The sequence below is a fragment of the Helicoverpa zea genome, chromosome 16 (assembly GCF_022581195.2).
Source record: "Helicoverpa zea isolate HzStark_Cry1AcR chromosome 16, ilHelZeax1.1, whole genome shotgun sequence".
NCBI lineage: Eukaryota > Metazoa > Arthropoda > Insecta > Lepidoptera > Noctuidae > Helicoverpa > Helicoverpa zea.
The window spans coordinates 2176686-2195741 of NC_061467.1; the positions used below are offsets into that span (position 1 = coordinate 2176686).

A 19056-nucleotide genomic window follows, 5' to 3' on the forward strand; every position below is an offset into this window, starting at 1 on the left:
AATTTTTCCGTTGTATCTTTAGTAAAGGTAAATTAAAATGAATTTGTCGGGTTTTGTTTTAATTACAATAGACGACAGATGGGTCATTAATCACTGTGATGAAACAATACTGATAATAATGAACAATACACTTTAAAATATTGAATACGTTTAAGTAGAACGATTTTGAAATTAACTAAACAATATTTGGATACAATTACTATGATCAGTTTCGTTTACATTATTAATTAAAAATATGACAGTGGTTTTAGCCAAGTTTTAATAGCCAACTATTGAGTAAAGAGTTGTCAAATTACATCTACGTTGATGTGAAGATCAAATTATCGAATTTCATCTTAGTCATCTATGTAAATTGAGTGAATACGATGATTTTATTATGACGATACGAGCCGCGGAAAGAACAGAAATAAATAATGGGAAGCAAACTCTTAAACGAAGACGGTGCAAATACTTGATCCTCGGTAGGCTGTGTGGGACACGAACGTCATTCAAGTTTTCCTGAAGAAGTTCCCAACTCTTATTACTTTTCCCGTAAAGTACTTTACAACTTTTGGTCGTCCCGTTCACAGCTTATACGTTTAAAAATAAAACATTATTTTTTCGCCAAGTGTGTTCTAAATACTACGTTTATCGCAAAAATAATTTCCAGCCAATAAAAAGTAACGCAATCTTCACGAATATGCGAAATACGAATTTCGAATTCCCGACGTTGCTCGAACGCGTTCGTGTTGTAACATAACGATTTCATATCCGTTCGGACACCGTCGGCCGGTGCTCGGCGAAGGGCGTTCGTTCGTTCCATTTTCAAATTCAAATTTCAATCAAGGTATCCTCTTGATTCGGAAGCGCGATTGGCTGATGAATATTTTATTGATTACAACGGCTGATTCTTTTGTGAGTTTGCTTTGCAGATGATATTTTTGTAGTCTTGCATCAGTTGTAGGCTTGAATTTATTACAAGCTCTTTTGGGTACAGTTGTAAACAATGACGAACATAACATTGTGCATGTGCTGCTAATTATATAAATCACCACTGTTATTGTGTTAATTATAATTATGTATTTGCGGTTTTTTCCTTAATGAAATAATTATATCATCTATAGATTACACAGAGGAAAAATCAACTGATTATATTTGATCAATTGTTTAATCATTTATTTTAAAGAGAACTGTAAATAGCAGATCTATATGGAATACGGAATATAGTCCTTGACCCTGCGATTCCCGATTTTTAAATATTTTTCATGTCCATAATCCAGGTGACCTATCGGAAATTAAAATGAACGGCGCTGAGGTATCGGCATCAGAATTTCATGCTTTTATGGAGATTAAAGAATTGTATAGCGAAACAGCTACTTTGATCAGTTCACGCTCCGATGAATTTGTAGAACTTAAATTTATCGATTTCAGTAGTTTCAATGTTGAATTTGTATTATACAAACTTTCTTGTTCAAATTGAGATTTTATCATATGATGCAAAAATTACATAATCCAAGATGACAGTGGTAAAAACAAGACTTTAAATTGCTTGGTTGGAAATATTTTCCTTCCTCTTATCAGAACAAAACAAGCACTCAGCAAAATGGCATTCATACAATTATGTAAATTGATACTAAGACTTTAATGAACGTTTAAATGAAGAATAAAAATTAAATTATAAATTTAAAAAAACCCCCGACCCAAAAAAAAGCACGCAATTATTATGACAAAAGGTTAAAAACGCTAAACCCTATAAAAAGCAAAAAATAACTTTTAACACTACGTAAGTACCAACTAAAGCATGTCAGACTAAACTAAATTTTGTCGTGTCGGGGGACCGCTCTAATTTATTAGCCTAACGTTAGAAGTAATTATATACTACTACATTACATATACTTTTTATAACTTTTTATACAATTTTGTTTAGATACGTGTTTTTTTTAATACGAATGTTGTAATTAGGTAGGTATCATTTGATTTATGTAAGTATTTTTAAAGGTAAAAAGCGGTCCCCCGACACGTCAAAATTTAGTTTAGTCTGACATGCTTTAGTTGGTACTTACGTAGTGTTAAAAGTTATTTTTTGCTTTTTATAGGGTTTAGCGTTTTTAACCTTTTGTCATAATAATTGCGTGCTTTTTTTTGGGTCGGGGGTTTTTTTAAATTTATAATTTAATTTTATTTCATGCTTTTTGAAGGAGCTCCTTAATTTTTCCTTCTTTCATTTAATTTCTTTTATTTTAAGATGGGGTCGCTATATGCGATCTCGGCCAAAAGAAGCTGTTTAACAATCCTCATGACAAACCAGCTCTGGGAGAATTGCACAGATTGAGAAACAATAAAGATTAACCTTTGGTCATTCTAGATTTTCAGCAAAAATATAAATCGGTTTATCCGTTTCATTCCGGCATTCCAGGGTTTCATCCGCCACATCCCATTTCCAGCATCAGGTTCTCGTCAATCAGAAACATGAAGAGAACTCGTCAAGACAAATTCAACGAGCCCAAACTCGATGGGTTTACTAAACGGCAGTTCAGGGTTACGTATCCTATCTTCGTGTCCTAACAGCAGACCAGCTCAGTGGTTCCAGAAGACATTAGTATTTCAAATTTCAGATCCCACATATGCTTGCAAGTAAACTGAGCGTGTAACATTCCTATCACACCTAACAAACGAGCTGATGACCTTGAAGACCTGAACCGATTTCCACCAAACATAGCTAAGAACACTCCCGAATGACATTCCTTTCAAACAAAAAAAACCGCATTACAATCGGATCATCCGTTTGGGAGCTACGATGCCACATACACACACACACACACACACACACACAGACACGTCAAACTTATAACACCCCGTCGTTTTTGCGTCGGGGGTTAATAAAAAATGAGATAATTCTCTAAGAACTATCATTAAATTAATTAGGCTTGGAGTGGGGTGTCCTTGTCTGCCTTAGCATTGAGTACGATCGATATTATGAAAAGCTGTGTTTTTTCGCTTTTAAGTGCCATAAAGTTAAGTAGTTATTACACGCCGTGGGAAACAAACATGTGTTATTATGAGTCACTGCGGCAAAATTTTAGTCTTACGGCCAGTTTTACCACGTTCGCCACAATATTTGTTTTTATCTGCAGTGCTTCAATCATGAACTAATCTAACAGACAATCTTTAAATCAAGACACGAGAAAGTGTGACGTTTGTCTGTTTTAAATCTCCTAACATACAATTTGGCAATTCGCCACAACAACAGGATAAAAACAGTTAACGAAGGGGACTACAAACAAAAACGTGTCCCCATCCGAAGGATTAACGACCTGAAGGTCGTGGGGACAGGGGAGCAATTTGACGGGAGCAATCCATCAGATTAGGAATACTCGACGCAATTGCCGGTGCCAAAACGTGACTACAGACCGTCACACGAGACCAATAGACTCAATTCAAATGGTACACAATAAGTCATAGTAGGACCACTGTATCATTGAATTGCGAAAAATGATTGAACTATTAAAGGACGCATAACTTTAGTACTGGAGGGCCGCTCTAAAGCAAAGAGTTGTATATTCCAATGGACCGCTTTGATCAGCGATTACACAGAAGCCATTACATTTAATAACCGGTACTTAACGCGGTATGTAATTAAACACAGCGACACGGCGTATGTAATTGTCAACCATTTGTAGGCACGCAACTATCAGGTCACGTGTTCCCAAGTGTTGCCTCCTCATCATGCAAACAACTTTAGCAGGCTTCTAGGAACACTTGGCGTTTTAACGGCTTCCCTGGAAACACGCGATTTCTAAACAGCAATCGCCGTAAAAGCTTTAAGTTATGTCTTGTCATGTGCTCTCTAAAAGTTTCATTACTTCTCAGGACCTGCATCTATGGGCTGCTTTATCAAGTTAAGTGGAAATCAAGTCTTAGAGACGACTTCTCATTAAAACTTTAGACAAGCTGTTCCTCACTTTGAATGAGAAGTAACAATTATTACCTCGCTTGATTCAAAAGCCTTTTCTAGACCACCAGTGTTCTTTAATTTTTATTGAGCGGAACGGGATAATGTAGCAATTAAAATAATAAGACAATGAGTTACTTTAACAACAACCATTAATAATATTGTTCATTCAAGTTTATAAAAGCATGTTTTACATAACTTGCGTGTTCTATGAGTGTTTAATAACAAAATGGTATTACGTAAGATCTCTTTAATTTTATTACGACAAGCACGCACGACATGTTTCGTGCCATCAATAGGTTCATTCAATCGAGTATTTTGGAGCTTTACCGTAACGACGACCTCCAGTACTTGCGAAGTTTAATTTATTCTGTCTAATCTGCGAAGATCAAGAGTGAGGAAACAACTTCATTTTATTTATAGACAACAATGGATTGGCAGGAATTAAATTGATATATAAGCCTCTGGAAATTCTGTAGCTATAAATTAACAACATTGTGAATACACAGCATAACTCAATCAAGTTTGAAGATCAGTCCAAACAAGAGTTGTTTTGAGCTAAGGCCCAGTTGTGCCTTGAAGAGTACTTTAGAAACGAGAAGTATCAAACTTTCTCATATTTGTCAACAAACTCGTGGAGACAAGAGCAAACATTTCCAAGATGAGAGTGAATCTCCTAATATATTTTTTATTCATTCACGTAACCTTACTGCTCGGGGAGCTAGAGAAAACAGCTCATTAAAGATTGCTGAGGAAAGAGCTTATCGCGTCGCTCACTGCAAATGCAGACTTAAATGGGTAATGCGGGCTCGAGTGAAGCTCACTGTTATAAATCTTACAATCCAGAGACTGCTATTAGAGCACTCGGGCAGAATTAGGTAATGTACTAATAAACTTACAAGTTTATTTGTATCGCAACTTTTTTAATACAAACCTTTTAGAAATGGCAAATCAAATACAACTAAATACGTCATTCATGTTACAAGGACCACATAAATGCCAATCTTCATTACAACATAAGCATATTTGCTTAAACGAACACGTAGAACATTATCAAGCACGCACACTCCCAAACAAAATATTTCCATTTTATCTTAATCTTTCTCAAATCCACATTTCGTAACACGTCCTCCGTTTTTGTCTCTGGAAAGACATTCGCTGTTATCCGCAAAAACAGGGATCCGTGAGCGATATTGCAGACTTCGCCCTTGACTTCCCCGGCATTGGGATTTACTAGGCATATTATTTGCCAATAGTAATCCTCGGTTCTGTAGCTTATGTCCTCCGATCTGAAGGCCGTCATCTGAATGATCAATATCTGCGCTTCGATGAACAAAGGTTAAAGGTAGGGTCGGCAACATTTGGATTCGCATTTTTTGCGTTATGAAAGGTTTGGGATGCGTGTAATGGAAAAGGAAATGTATTTTTTGGAGATGGCGAGGGGCGTTGAGTGGAAAAGGTAAACATAGTGTAAAAGGTTCAACTATCAAGGAACAATATTATTATTGTGAACACATTTGGTTGTGCGTAAGAACATAAAATGTTACGAGTTATAAGGTTATAAGTACCGACACGGCAATTCCCTTAACACATTTTCCTTCATCATCACTACTGCCATGAATCACAGTAAATAAAATAAGCCATGACTTGATCAAAACAATGCAAAGATTATTAGACAAAGGAAACACAAATCGTCAAATGTATTGAAATGCAAATTTTTAACTGACTGGATACTGGCGCCTTATCGTCACAGTTGACAACTTGAACACGTTTATTGACACTTGCAAGATCTATTGTTAAACAACTTTAGTTTAATAGCTCACGTGTTTCTTTACGTTCGTGATCAAATTCAACTAGCGAAACTATTGTTTGGAATACTAAAATATCCGGTATGTATAGGAAAACTTTAGAAGTATTGTTTACAGATGTTATTATTGTTCACTTATTGTCTTGTATAATTTGCAAACAACATTCATTACAAACATTTTCAAATTACAATTTCTCTTCTCAATAGGAGATAGACTGATTTGGATCGATTCTATCAAGATCATTACTAACATTGAGACAAGCAGATTTTCGAGCATTTTCTACCAATTTGCACACAAGAATGTCAGAAAACATGTTTCCTATCTAATTTTACGCACAAGCCGACCTACATATCTTGAGATAATTAAGGGTCACCGATAAACACTAACCAGCGCATACCTAACGTGATAGCCGAATGTTCCGTATCTATTGTTTGTAATTATATCAAAGTTGAACTTAGTAAACGAAAACTACATATATGTATAGAACCCTTTGAATAATTAATCCATTTAAACAACCGAATAAAAATGTTATGGGCTCCAGAATTCGGCAGTAAATTAGAATAGAAATTATAAGCCTTAGGAAAATCCTTTCAGAAACGTGGAATATTACTCAAGCTTTTAGTAAGAATAATAAATAATGAAGGACAAATTAAAGCAAAGTAACTCAATGTTTACAGATGATTATAACCATCTTATCAGTCGAATTTCGCAAGCGTGTTTTAAATTTTCTGAGGGGCTAATTCCAAATCCAGTTAATCAATTTCTCGTCTCCACTTTGAGGAAATTGATAAACTAAGATTAGCCAATAAATTGGGATATTTAATCGTTAATCTGAGACCACTTATAGCAACTCCACGTGCTAATAATAGAATTTCGAAAAGGTCAGGCGTCCCTAGAGATTAGGAGCCATAAATACGTGCCCATGCTTAAGTCAACAGATTATTAATTAATATTGTACAGAGGATATTTTAGGAACGGCGAGTACCTGCTTTCATTATACTTTGTTTTCCATCCAGGAGGATAATAATTATAAGCTTCCAAAATTAAAATTCTCAATGTAAAAAAGTTAAAATTCTAACATAAAATTCAAGCACTCGATATAGTCATCCCTGCAGGAAAATTCAAAGAATTAGGTCGGAAAAGTACAAAAATATCCCATTCGGGCCAAACGAAAAATAAGAAGGTACTTAAAGTTTCGAATAAGCCACAGGTACAGCTACTTCAAATTTAATTTACTTCGCAACAAGAGGTAAGAGGCTTCGCGAAAAACATCCAGAAATACTTTCCAAAGAAAATGTTCATAAAATATTGATAGCGAAAACCTTCCTCAATTTTAAGTTAACAACGAGTTCAAATTGCTGTAATTGGGTCACCCGGAGGAAACTGTTAATTAGCTTTTCAACTTATTAGTGAGAGTTTAGAGTAATCTAATATGAAAGTAGCAACTGGCCGTTATAGATCTGACCTTGTTAGTGGAAGCTGTGATTTCTTTACATCACTCCACCTCGACAGAGTCAAACATTTTATTCAATATAGCTTTTACCTGCTCAAGGCAAGTGTCGAAATAAAACTTTTAAGTAGGAGACTAGTACTTAAAGTAAGTCAAGTAAAGCAAAGTAAGAAGGAAAATAACTGCGCAACAACTCCAGTCAGATATGGCGTTATTCTCAGAATGTTTGAGAGAAACTTCGTCAACAATTTAGTTCTTGCAAAACGGAGAATCTAGTAATAGTTAGCAGAGCAGAGCTTGCATACCTCACAAATGGGAGCATCGGAGTATACAAAGGGAACAAAGAATTCTTTGTATTAATTAAACGTTTCCTTTTTAATAATAGAATAGTTTTGTTAATACTCATACTCTCTCAAATGTAATATCTTACAAAATCATAGCATTTCCTTCAGAATCCCGTCATCGCTTCCACATAAATATTTCACATAGCCACGATACCGGTTCAAGTCAGATTGCAATTTGCAAAACCGGTCTGAGCCGGTCTCCGAAGACGCTTCGCAGCAGTATAGAACTAATAAAGCTAGCTATTTCAAAAGCATTAAACTAGGAAGGTGTTCTAACTAAAACTAGCTACAAGAGCGGCAATAAAAAGATAGTAGGTGGTGTAAGGAAGTGAACACGTACAATATTGTGTGAATGTGGTTCTATATAAGGAAAAACAGATCTCTTTGTTCGTAATACTGTTTTTAGTGCACCAACAGATGTCCCATCTGATACGTTATGAGATAACAGAGACGTTTACTTAAGTGTTTACTTGTCCAAAATTTGATAAAGATACACAAAGTCAACAGAGCAGCGTTTGTAAATAATACGTGTAACGGAACTGAATATTGAGCTTAGGAAATGATATTGAAAGTGGAATAACGGTCCGCGAAAACAAAGAATTGTTTATTGAATCTGAAAGACAATATCCGCAAGATAATTATCTATTTGGGACACTATTCAGAAAACAAATCAAATACACTATAATAACATAACACACGTGGCAAATAGATAAAAGATAAGAGCGAGATGATGGATGATGGTATCCATATAATCAACTAAAACAATGAATCACTAAATAAATCATTCCAGTTGAGATTAGTTTCAGGCTACTAATCCACGCAATAGCTGAATATTACGTACGATAAAGTACACAATGTAAAGTATCAATATCAAGGTAATGCAGATATATTTAGCTATTCCCGAGGAAGACCAAAACAACAGTTTGGGAGCTGCGCAAACGCCGCTCTGTTTATTTATACGGCAGACGCTGGATTATATTCGCAAAGTTGTTTGACAGCTTGTTAGACGGTTATGTCTTTTGGTGTTGTCTGGGAAACGGGTTTGAATTCATGCTCTTTGTAGTTTATTGCTAGTCTTAGAATGTTTACTAAAATTAATATATTAATCTTAGGAGGCACATTTCTTTGAAGATTTATGCGGTAGTTACTCATGTGAATGAGCAGCCGGATAGAAGTCTGTATAGTAAGTGGAAGTACAATGCCAGTATTTTGCTTTTAGCATAGCTGTAAACATCACTATTGCAGAATCAACAATTTATTTTAATGCAGATGTGGAATCAACACTAGGACTGCAGAACTATCATGCCACGCCATGCATATTCATTACCTCCAATTTAGAGAATCAGTGATCTGCATACTGACCAAAGAACGCTTCAATTGATTTTCATTCCTATGGTGATAGTATTACAGAACAATTTGGGATGGCCCGGCTCAATTCGAAATCAACTTCCTCTTGAGGTAGATTTCCGGCAAATATTTTGTTGTTATGAATTCGATATTTATATGAAAAGATTTATTTCAATACCGGTTTTCATCCGGAAGAATGACCGCAATAATTAATAACGACGTATGGGTTATTTGATCAGCTTCAAACAATCTTATGTAGGCAGTCGTACCGAGAGTTAATTTAAACATGAGACAATTTTCGAGGTTATCGCGCATTTAATAAATATCATGCTACACACACAACAAAGAAGTGTAGTAAAAAGCAGATCTTATTGGAGATAAGAAATAGCTCACTAGAATTTAAAGATGAAAAAAGTTTGCTCTACAAGAAGAATCCTATCCACACGGAAAAGCATTCCAACAACAAAATTACGAAATGCTTTAAAACTACTACGATAACATTGAAATACCTTCCCACTTTAGTGAATACCACTGTGAAAGCCATTATTATGGAAATAAACATAAAGGAACGCGTTAAAATGTAATTAAAACACGTGTAAACTGAATGAAATTGTTTAGGTAAAATATTTCATCGGCAGGCATTGTTATTTGATAACATTGGCGTTTAATTATACCAAGGGGATTATTTTTAACCAGAAAATTTTCCTCAAAAACTTCTGCTTTCAATTTTACGAAGTAAAGATGAGCGGCTATTGAAAACTGTGAGACCATTCTCCAAACTTTTGCATTGGAGCGGGTTTAAATATTAATATCTGTTGATAGTACTTCTCCAACTTTACCAATGACAGCGGAATGTTATAATGTAGTAAAAACGGCAGCAAACACAACAAAACAAACACGCATTTCTGGAATAAGGTCATCGGCCATCTCTTCCGCATGACGGCTGTCCTTGTTATCAGCTGGTGTGATGACAATATCGTCTACTCTCTGTGTCAACAAGGACTTTTATTTTTGTTTGTCAGTCTATAAACTTAGAACTAAACATTTTTCTATCTAGTCTGTTTACCGTTTAGAAAATATGTAGAGAGAAGTATGATGAGATTGAAACTGTTGGGGATATTGGAAATTTTGCGAGCATCTTTGGAAGATTGGTTCAAAATGTATTCGTGCATTTTATTTTAAATTTTATTCATATCTTCAAGGTGTTTCATTGACAAAATGGAAAGCGATGACTGCTCTCCAAAGAACCTTTTTCGGTTCCGGGTAAGCGTTGAATGTTTTTATTCAATTTGTCGCAAGCTTTATCTTCCTGTAGTATAAAACTAGTTGATAGGTCATTGGCCATCTTCTTAATGATGACCTCTGCCACTTTGCTGGACAGCGGCGCAGATGGCTCTTAGGAGCACTTAAATATGCTTACTCCACAACATCAGCTAAGTGGGGCACTAAATACACACTGGCTTAGAGCTTAGGGACAACAGAAGTTTGCATCTGCTTAGATTTTGTGACACAGTGTTTGTATTTAGACAACCTTATATTCAATTCATGAATGCAGATTTAAAATGTTTAAATTAGAAAGGCATCCGATATAAAAGTAACGATATGCATGAAGGAGAAATACAACACAACAATATTACATCAGTCTGGACAAAATTAGAGTTAGGTACGGTCGCATTAAACCGATCTGGGTTTTTACAGCAGCTCCACAACATAAACAAGTTGACCACATAGTAACGATATCATGAGCAAAACTAAATAATACCAGGAAATATATAATAAAAACACCTGCAACCGCAGAAACCTATACCATGGATATATGTATTAGCAGTAGCTGATCACGAGTCTAGGATCCTCGTGTAAAGCTCCTCATCTATACAGAAGAAACATTATTATATTACTTGTACAGATTTCTTGACGTGAAGCCTAAACCACTGGTGCTACAACCCTGTCATTTAAGCAGTTGTCTTTTGTCTTGCCAGCAGTCAAGAGGATTCTTCGAGATATGAATTATGTCCCTCAGGACAAAGTGCATACAGCGGAAAAACGGTAATCAAGAGTATTCGTACATTTCCCAGTTGCACCCGCAAAACATGTGAGTAATTTGTAATTTACCACACTGCACGTGTCGCGAGACGTGCACATCTCACAAACACGTTATAACAAACTGGCTACTAATTAAAGATGATTCATGTTGCACCAATTAGACAGCTAGTATACAGATAAGTTCTAAACAACAATATATTTCAGTAATTGTTTTACATTTCCACAACATGTGGTCTTAGTAAGCAAAAATTAGGTAGACGATCTGTTGTTATAAACCAACGCCGAAAACCTTGAAGTACTGAATTATTGTCTCAATTCAACCTGATGGGTGATTTTACGTGAACACCAGAAACATCGAAAAGTAAGGACAAAACAAGAAAATATTTAAGTGTTATTAAGAAAGTTTCTGATATCTAAGAATATGTATGTGACAAATAGGTTTGACTACCTTTCTTATACAATTTAACGACTTATCTAAGTACAGTAATATTATCAAACATTGTTCTTATAAAATAAATACATAACGTAGAAAAAAACTTGCAACTTGAATGTCATTGTCCGATATTTAGGATAACGTATTACGGGCACAATAACGTTTTGAGGGCAAATGAGTTTAATCTTGCTAATAATAACATTTCGTGAATTAAACGCCTCTTATTATTCGTTATGTAAATGAGTTCATACGCCTGTATTATTAAACTGGTCTTTATGTAGCTCCTTAATTTGTTTCTACGATGATTTTAATCATATTTATATTTTTAAAAGGCCATATTGTGGTATGCACATTCAATGCACCGTTCACTACCAGAATGCTTACTAAGTTCACTTTAACTGTTCTTTTGTAGTTATGCAAAATATTTGCCCACTAATAACCGACTTGCAGTTGGGGCCTTATAAAGCTTGCAAACGATACAATTTAGAAGGAAATAACAAGTAACCAGTAAACAGCATTGCACTTGTTTATTAGAAATGCATTATCCTAATGGGTATTTACCAACGTCCTGCGGACACAGCTGATAATGGTGACACAAACAGATTTATGAATGGTCACGTCCTAAATCCTATTGACAAGATAGCTAATACTACGCAGGGCTATGCATACGAGGATGTAATGGCAGTAGCGTGCGAAGAATGAATAGCTTGGGAATTAATGTCGAAGATTGGGCTATGAATAGATCCTTTGAATCGAATAGGATTGAAATGTCAAAGGGACTGTGCTGGTATCAATTGACTCTCAAAATTACCCTGATGGAATGAAGAAGAATGAGAAGAAGAAGATAGCAAGTAATCCATAGAAATAGACTCCAATCCAGTAAACGCAGAAAGGATCACGACATTACATGGAAGCAAATGACACGGCATCTAAATACAACTTTACTACAACAATAAAACGGAACGACAAGTTGCTGATATGAGAACAATAGTCTCGAAATCTAGACGTATTCTTCCCCAAAGATAATCAGAACGTGTCAGATAATTGTGAAATGTCGTAGTAGAACAATGACACGAAACTTCACCTTCATTTGAATGTCATTGACGCACTTGAAACAATATGCATGTTACATGTTATATTGGCCTAAGGTCGCGGGTTCGATAAATGTGCCAAATTATTTGGATAACAAATATGGACCCTTCCTAACATTTATGAAGAAAGTATTCTATATGCTATAGATCGAGGACCCAAATAGAAGAAAAGAGACGCTTCGTCTACGAAGAAAAGTAGATCATCGTTCGGCGACAATAAAACAACAGCAAAGCTAACAAACTAAGACAGTCACTGGATAATTTTTGCAATAGCAAGTTCATTTCAAGCCTACAACCCAGAATAAAAGAATGAATCACGATTTCTACGTCCGAAAACCTCAGCTAGACAAACCATTCAGATCATCGACCGTAGCGTAACTAGCCAACTGTCAATCTAAACCACACCTTCGTGCTAAGGAAATAGAGTCAAGAATCCTTTACCACGTACTTAATTATAAAATGAACTCGAGCAATCGGTCATGGCAAGTGAAACCCACTAATTTCGAAGGTCCGATTGAAATTAGACTTTAGTGCATTGTGTTAGAAACTGTTGTTTGTTAATATAATGATGCCACCCCCTTGGAAAGCAAATGATTCCAAATAAGCATAAGATGTAAATTGACCTCCGTTACTACCAAACAGGAGTTTTCATTAATTGTAACAAAATGAAAGTACAATGAACCATAGGCCGATGAATATTTATGGAGGATTTATGAAACCATTACAAGGAATGAACAAGTTTACGCCAAAATTGAATAAAGTACTGATGTAACCGCAATCAATTAAATACATGGAATCGCATTAAACGTGCTTGATACTGATAAAATCAAACTTGCAATATTACTCATTCACTGCGAAAACGTGACCAATCCCGTATCGCTAATGAATAAATAATAATCTGTTTCCGAAGATCACAGTTCAGGAATTATGATTCTGTTTATCAAGTAGGTGAGAAATTAATATTTATTAGAATTACATAGTTGTATGCTAAGAAGTTAAGCAGTTATACTAGTCTTTGTGCAACAAAGGAAGATAGAAAGATATCACTATAGACAATGGTACGAAAACGCAAAACCTATGAAATAATTTGTTGATTTTGGAGTCTCTACGTTCTAGAGTCAAATCAGGAACATGATAACATGACATGAGAGTTTGTAACGTTGTAGGTGACAATCTCTGGATCTATCGAAGGTACTGATATTGCCGATTCTTTTACCATCGGAAAGCTCTCTTATTTAGAAGTTTCAAACGCTGTAGCCTGTACTTTATCTGGTCTGTTTGCAGTTCCTTCGGGACGCGGATGAAGCTGAGGGACATCTAATTGGACGATTAAATTAACTTACGAAAAGTATAACATAAAAGTTTAGTGTTGCAAGCTCCTATTTCAAATTGCATGCAAATTGTACCGAATGCAGGAAAGTTATCCGATATCCTTGTCCGCCATCGCGAAGTGTAAAGTCACTATTGCGAGAACTCTGCCTTAGGTAACGGTAATTCCCTGTTTGACCTAAGCAACACAAAAAACTTTTTTTACAGAGTTTGTGATAGTTTTATATCGTAAATGCGGTATAAGTCCCTCCGTTTGTCTTGGTCACGCTAAGATTATCGAGTCTAAATAACCTGAAGGGTTTGAGTTTGGTTTATATATTTCTTCGGGATTTGAATAATGCTTTCAGTGTTTACTGTGTAAAAATACATTTATTGGGTAAGGCTATGAGAAAAGAAGGGAAACAGCTGTTCAGCTTTCGCGTAAACAACATTTTTCTAAAATTGCAATCCGTGTCATTCAGGACGCGAATGAATCCGGGAAAACAGCTATTTTTTCTATAAAACTAAACAGTTCAGAGAAGAAATATTCCACGGCGCTAAATTTATCGCATACGATACAAGATCACGAGGATCCACACGTGTCTGCGTTTAGCGCTTCTGAATAACAGTGTGAAATCATTTAGCATTGTTACGAGTTGTATCCAAACAGCTTTGTGCGCCATTTTAAGACCAGCTTACGAGAAATTGGAGCCTCATAAACGGATTAGTGGTTTGTTTGTAGTTAATTAAGAAATGTTTGCTTACTTTTGTATTTTTAACCGACTTCCCAAAAAGGAGGAGGTTCTCAATTCGTCGGGATCTTTTTTTTTTTTTTTATTTTTTATGTATGTTCACCGATTACTCAGAGACGCCTCGACCGATTTGCAAAATTTTTTTTTTGTTTGATAGGGTTTACCTCCCAGGTGGTCCGATAGTCACCAGGTCAGGATCTGATGATGGAAACCCTGAGAAATCGAGGGCAACTTTCGAAAATCGTAGGCATACGTAGGGTAAAAACTTGACACTAAGGCGCACGTCTGATAACACTATGCAATGGTGAAGGCTTGGAGCTGACTTGATGATGAAGACCAGAGAAGGTCGAGGGAACTTGAACAATGAATGTGTAAAAAACTACCTCGTGTTTGGGCTTATTTTGTTCGTATTGACGAGACCTTTGCAACAGTGAAGGTTTGAAGCTGACCTGATGATGGAGACCAGCGAAGGTCGAGGGAACTCGACAATTGAATATGTAAACTACCTCGTGCTTGGGCTTATATTGTTCGTATTGATGAGAACTTTCCACTGCGGATATGACATGCGGATAGTGACAACTATGCTTGTCACTGAAAAGCTAAAAATAAAAAACTTTTTACAAAAAAATAAAACCGACTCCCAAAAACACTGAAAAGCAAAAAAAAACTATTATTAGGTGCATCGGCCTAGAAGTCGGTGGCGTTATAAACTTAGTTACATCCATTAGACACCGACTTCTAGGCCGATGCACCTAAGAATAGTTTTTTTTTGCTTTTCAGTGTTTTTGGGAGTCGGTTTTATTTTTTTGTAAAAAGTTTTTTTTTAATGCTTCGAAACTGGTGAACATAGAAACTGGGCTCGCCCTCTTTGGCATAGTAATCAAAATTGCGCCAACAATGAAAGCGGACGTAGGCCTAATTATTTTGATTAACTGTATCCGCAAATTCTTCGTGTTATGGGTAATAAATTTTATATTCATTCTGCACTGTTTACCGTCTTTGCGAACCAGATCACGAGACATTTCAGTTGCTTTGTGAGCAAGAAGAACCCAATCATTTATTATACTTACCGACTTAGATCTTTTCTTAATGACAATAACTGCAACCTGATATGGGAAAAAACGCTAGCCTTTCGTGTCTAAGAAGCCATTTTATATTAGGTAGGTACTTAATGAAGTGTCGAAACATAAGGACCTACCCAATATCGATCGCTTCGGAACTGCTATCCACCGCTATCGTTGAGTGGTAATTAAGGACTCGTAAACACAGATTAGAGGGCGATAAAGATAAATATCTACTGAAGGTTATATCATTCGTGTAGTCTGACACCGTTTGGAAAGGACGCCGAAACCGATTTTTTTTTTTAATCGACAAAAAATGGGATAAAGTAAACAAAGTTGATGATGAATGATACAGGCATCCATCCGATAATTACTAAATAAATTAGTATATTCCCCAATTGAAACCGCATTTCGAAAGTGCAAACAATTATGTTTACACAATACAATAATTGGTAACATCATTACGGATTGGTTATAGCGTGAAATTAATGCAATATTTTGGATGCAAATAACAATTTAAAGCTATTGGCTAATTGTTTATTGCGCATTGCAGACACGACTTTGGAGTTTTTTTCACACATACCTAGGTTCTCTTTTCTATGTAAATATCGGCTGGTTAGGGGTAAAATATCATCCAGATGACCTTGCTCTATGGTTAACACACCACCACAGAATGAACTAATCTAAACCAAGGTAAAAAACACCTGTCCCACTAAAAGCCCTTATCAGCCAAACAAATGAACTTCATAATATTATGATAAAACCTCACGTGTATTGATAACGCTGGCAAACGTATCGTGTGACAGTGAGTAACGGTATCATTCTTTGCGTTTAGCATTCTGGGCATGCAGAGTGAAAAGAGCGCGGATAATGGCGGCGGCGACCATGCAGGCTAGTATTGTTACTGTTCACGGTTAAACGATCTTTAGTATTGATATAGCAGACGAACCTACCTAAGTCTGTAGTAGTAGTACTGAAGAAAGAATATAAATATGTTAAGGACATGCATGATGGAACGGAAAGTGAAACGGAAAATGAAATGGAAAGTCGTGGTGGCCTAGTGGGTAAAGGACCAACCTCTCGAGTATGAGGGCGCGGGTTCGATCCCAGGTCTGGCAAGTACCAATGCAACTTTTCTAAGTTTGTACGTACTTTCTAAGTATATCTTAGACACCATTGGCTGTGTTTTGGATGGCACGTTAAACTGTAGGTCCCGGCTCTCATTGAACATCTTTGGCAGTCGTTACGGGTAGTCAGAAGCCAGTAAGTCTGACACCATTCTAACCAAGGGGTATCGGGTTGCCCGGGTAACTGGGTTGAGGAGGTCAGATAGGCAGTCGCTTCCTGTAAAGCACTGGTACTCAACTGAATCCGGTTAGACTGGAAGCCGACCCCAACATGATTGGGAAAAGGCTCGGAGGATGATGATGCATGATGGAACATCCTATTATTTTATATGCAGATTTTTACAGTAATTCCCAAATTCTCTTTTTTTCTTACATCAGGCTCCTACAAGTGTAGCCATAATTGTATCTCTGGTAAGCACAACAACAGTAGATAGAATATTGGGAACGGTTGTTCATGGGAATTCCCTCGGGCCATGGGTCGCACAACCCTTGAGATACATCCATTTGTTTAGTATTCAGAATATGAATGTCATCCTAAGGAATTTGGGCAATTGACTACAGATTCCCAGATAACAGATGTGATGTGCATAGTCAATATGCTATTTACTTTTTTCATGTCTGCTTGAAATACCACAGCTATAATGTAATACTTCTTTACTTGCAAAAATAACCAGTGGAGTAATAATCAATGTATGTTGAATTAAGTAGGTTTATTAGCATAGAATTCTGTTGTTAATAAATTATCTTTGTGATCTTCTAGTTTCTAAGCTTCTCTTTTTACTATGTAGCTAGTTTATCGAACCTGATTTAAATGCATGCCTGAACGTATTCAGCGATAAGATCTTATTAGATTTAAGAATGAGATTAGATTTTATATTTTGATATTAATATTTAATCTAGAAATCTTAGAATAGAAGTATTATTTGTTTGCTTTTAACAATCTGTTTGAAATAATAATCAGGACGGTAGTCAAAGAAAATATAAACACAAGATACCTAGGAAGTAGGTAGTTCAATGATACAAAAACCGTTGCTGATAAACTTATTTACAGCAGTATTATAACAACTTTAATCTTAGGAATATTTTATAGTCAAGATTAAAACAAAAAGAAGTTTGTGAAAACACATTTAAATCTAATTAATTTCTCTAAAAACCAAAGATTTAATGGCCCAGTAGTAGGCCTCATTTTACATTGTCAAGTATGAGTTAAATAATGTCACAGCAGAGTAAATAAGTAGACCATAGAGTAATTATGGCATAAATAAAACCTCATTCTTCTATTAAAAATAATATAAAATTAGTAATTCTTACAAGAGTTGTTTTATAAGCAGTTTACATGATGAACTTGAATCTAATGCATATGAATATTGATTATAATATTAAGCAGAGGTGTAGGTACCAATAATAATTATTATTGGTTACTGAACAGATTTTTCCTTGTCACACAAGGATATGCCTTGACTTCTGTGGTTTCTAATTATTTGAAGAATAATTATTTAACACTACTTTTATCTTAATTTATTTCAGAGTAAAACACATAATCTTATTCTAAAAGGATTTGCAAACAATACTGGAGAATAATTTTAAAATTCTAATTGGAAAACAAGTCAACAAACAAAGATCATTATCGTATTTATTAATTTACCTACATTCAGTCAAGTTTTACCAATTCTTAAAATAAAGTCAGTCTTAAGTGTAAGCAAACATTTTGGAGGTGAACATTGCAAAACTCAGCACTCACTCGATTGACAAACCTTGCTGACCAAACACTATTGTGAACCATTGAAGGAAAGTTTTCATAATTTATGTGCAGCCTGACCTTCCAGCTACCAACTATTGCAATTATAATTCATACAATTATCATATAGTTACTAAATAAGTGATAAATACTCACGGCCATCACCATCTCGAAGGGATACTTATGTACCCTCGTTGGAGCCACAAACTCCTGAACCATTTTTCACAACTTATAAACACACGTATCAAAATAAAAGAATACAAGGACTTCACAATCTTTTCAATATCAACAGTTTCACACAGTAGTCATGCTGCTCGAACTCCTTTCACTCGCGATCGGTACGACAACAATATATTCGTGCGTCGAGTCAGAATTACACCGTGTCGTGAACTTGAAATAAAATCCACGGATTGAAACAAAATGGAATGTTTGCTCTGAAGTTAGGTGCTTGTCAGATTGATTGACACTTGACAACTTTTGTGTTGCAAGTGCTAAATAATGTGAAAAATAAACCAAAAAGCGTTTCGGATACGTCGTCGATGCTTGATGCTTTTTACAAAATATGAAGCTTATTTATGATATTTAGTTATATATGTGTCATTTAAGTATTCAAATATCTGTAC

At 35.6% G+C, this 19056-nt stretch overlaps 1 protein-coding gene across 2 annotated transcripts in view; it reads right to left on the reverse strand.

Moving 5' to 3' along the window:
* The window catches only part of LOC124637302 (protein real-time), a 69659-nt gene extending 50790 nt beyond the window's left edge, over positions 1–18869 (reverse strand). For both annotated transcript variants that reach the window (XR_006985216.1, XM_047173662.1), the window contains exon 1: positions 18590–18869. Coding sequence is in view for 1 of the 2 variants with exons in the window: in XM_047173662.1 (XP_047029618.1) it covers positions 18590–18652 (63 nt within the window). In the remaining variant the exon portion in view is untranslated. The remainder of the gene's footprint in view (positions 1–18589) is intronic.
* Between the last annotated feature and the right edge of the window lie 187 nt (positions 18870–19056).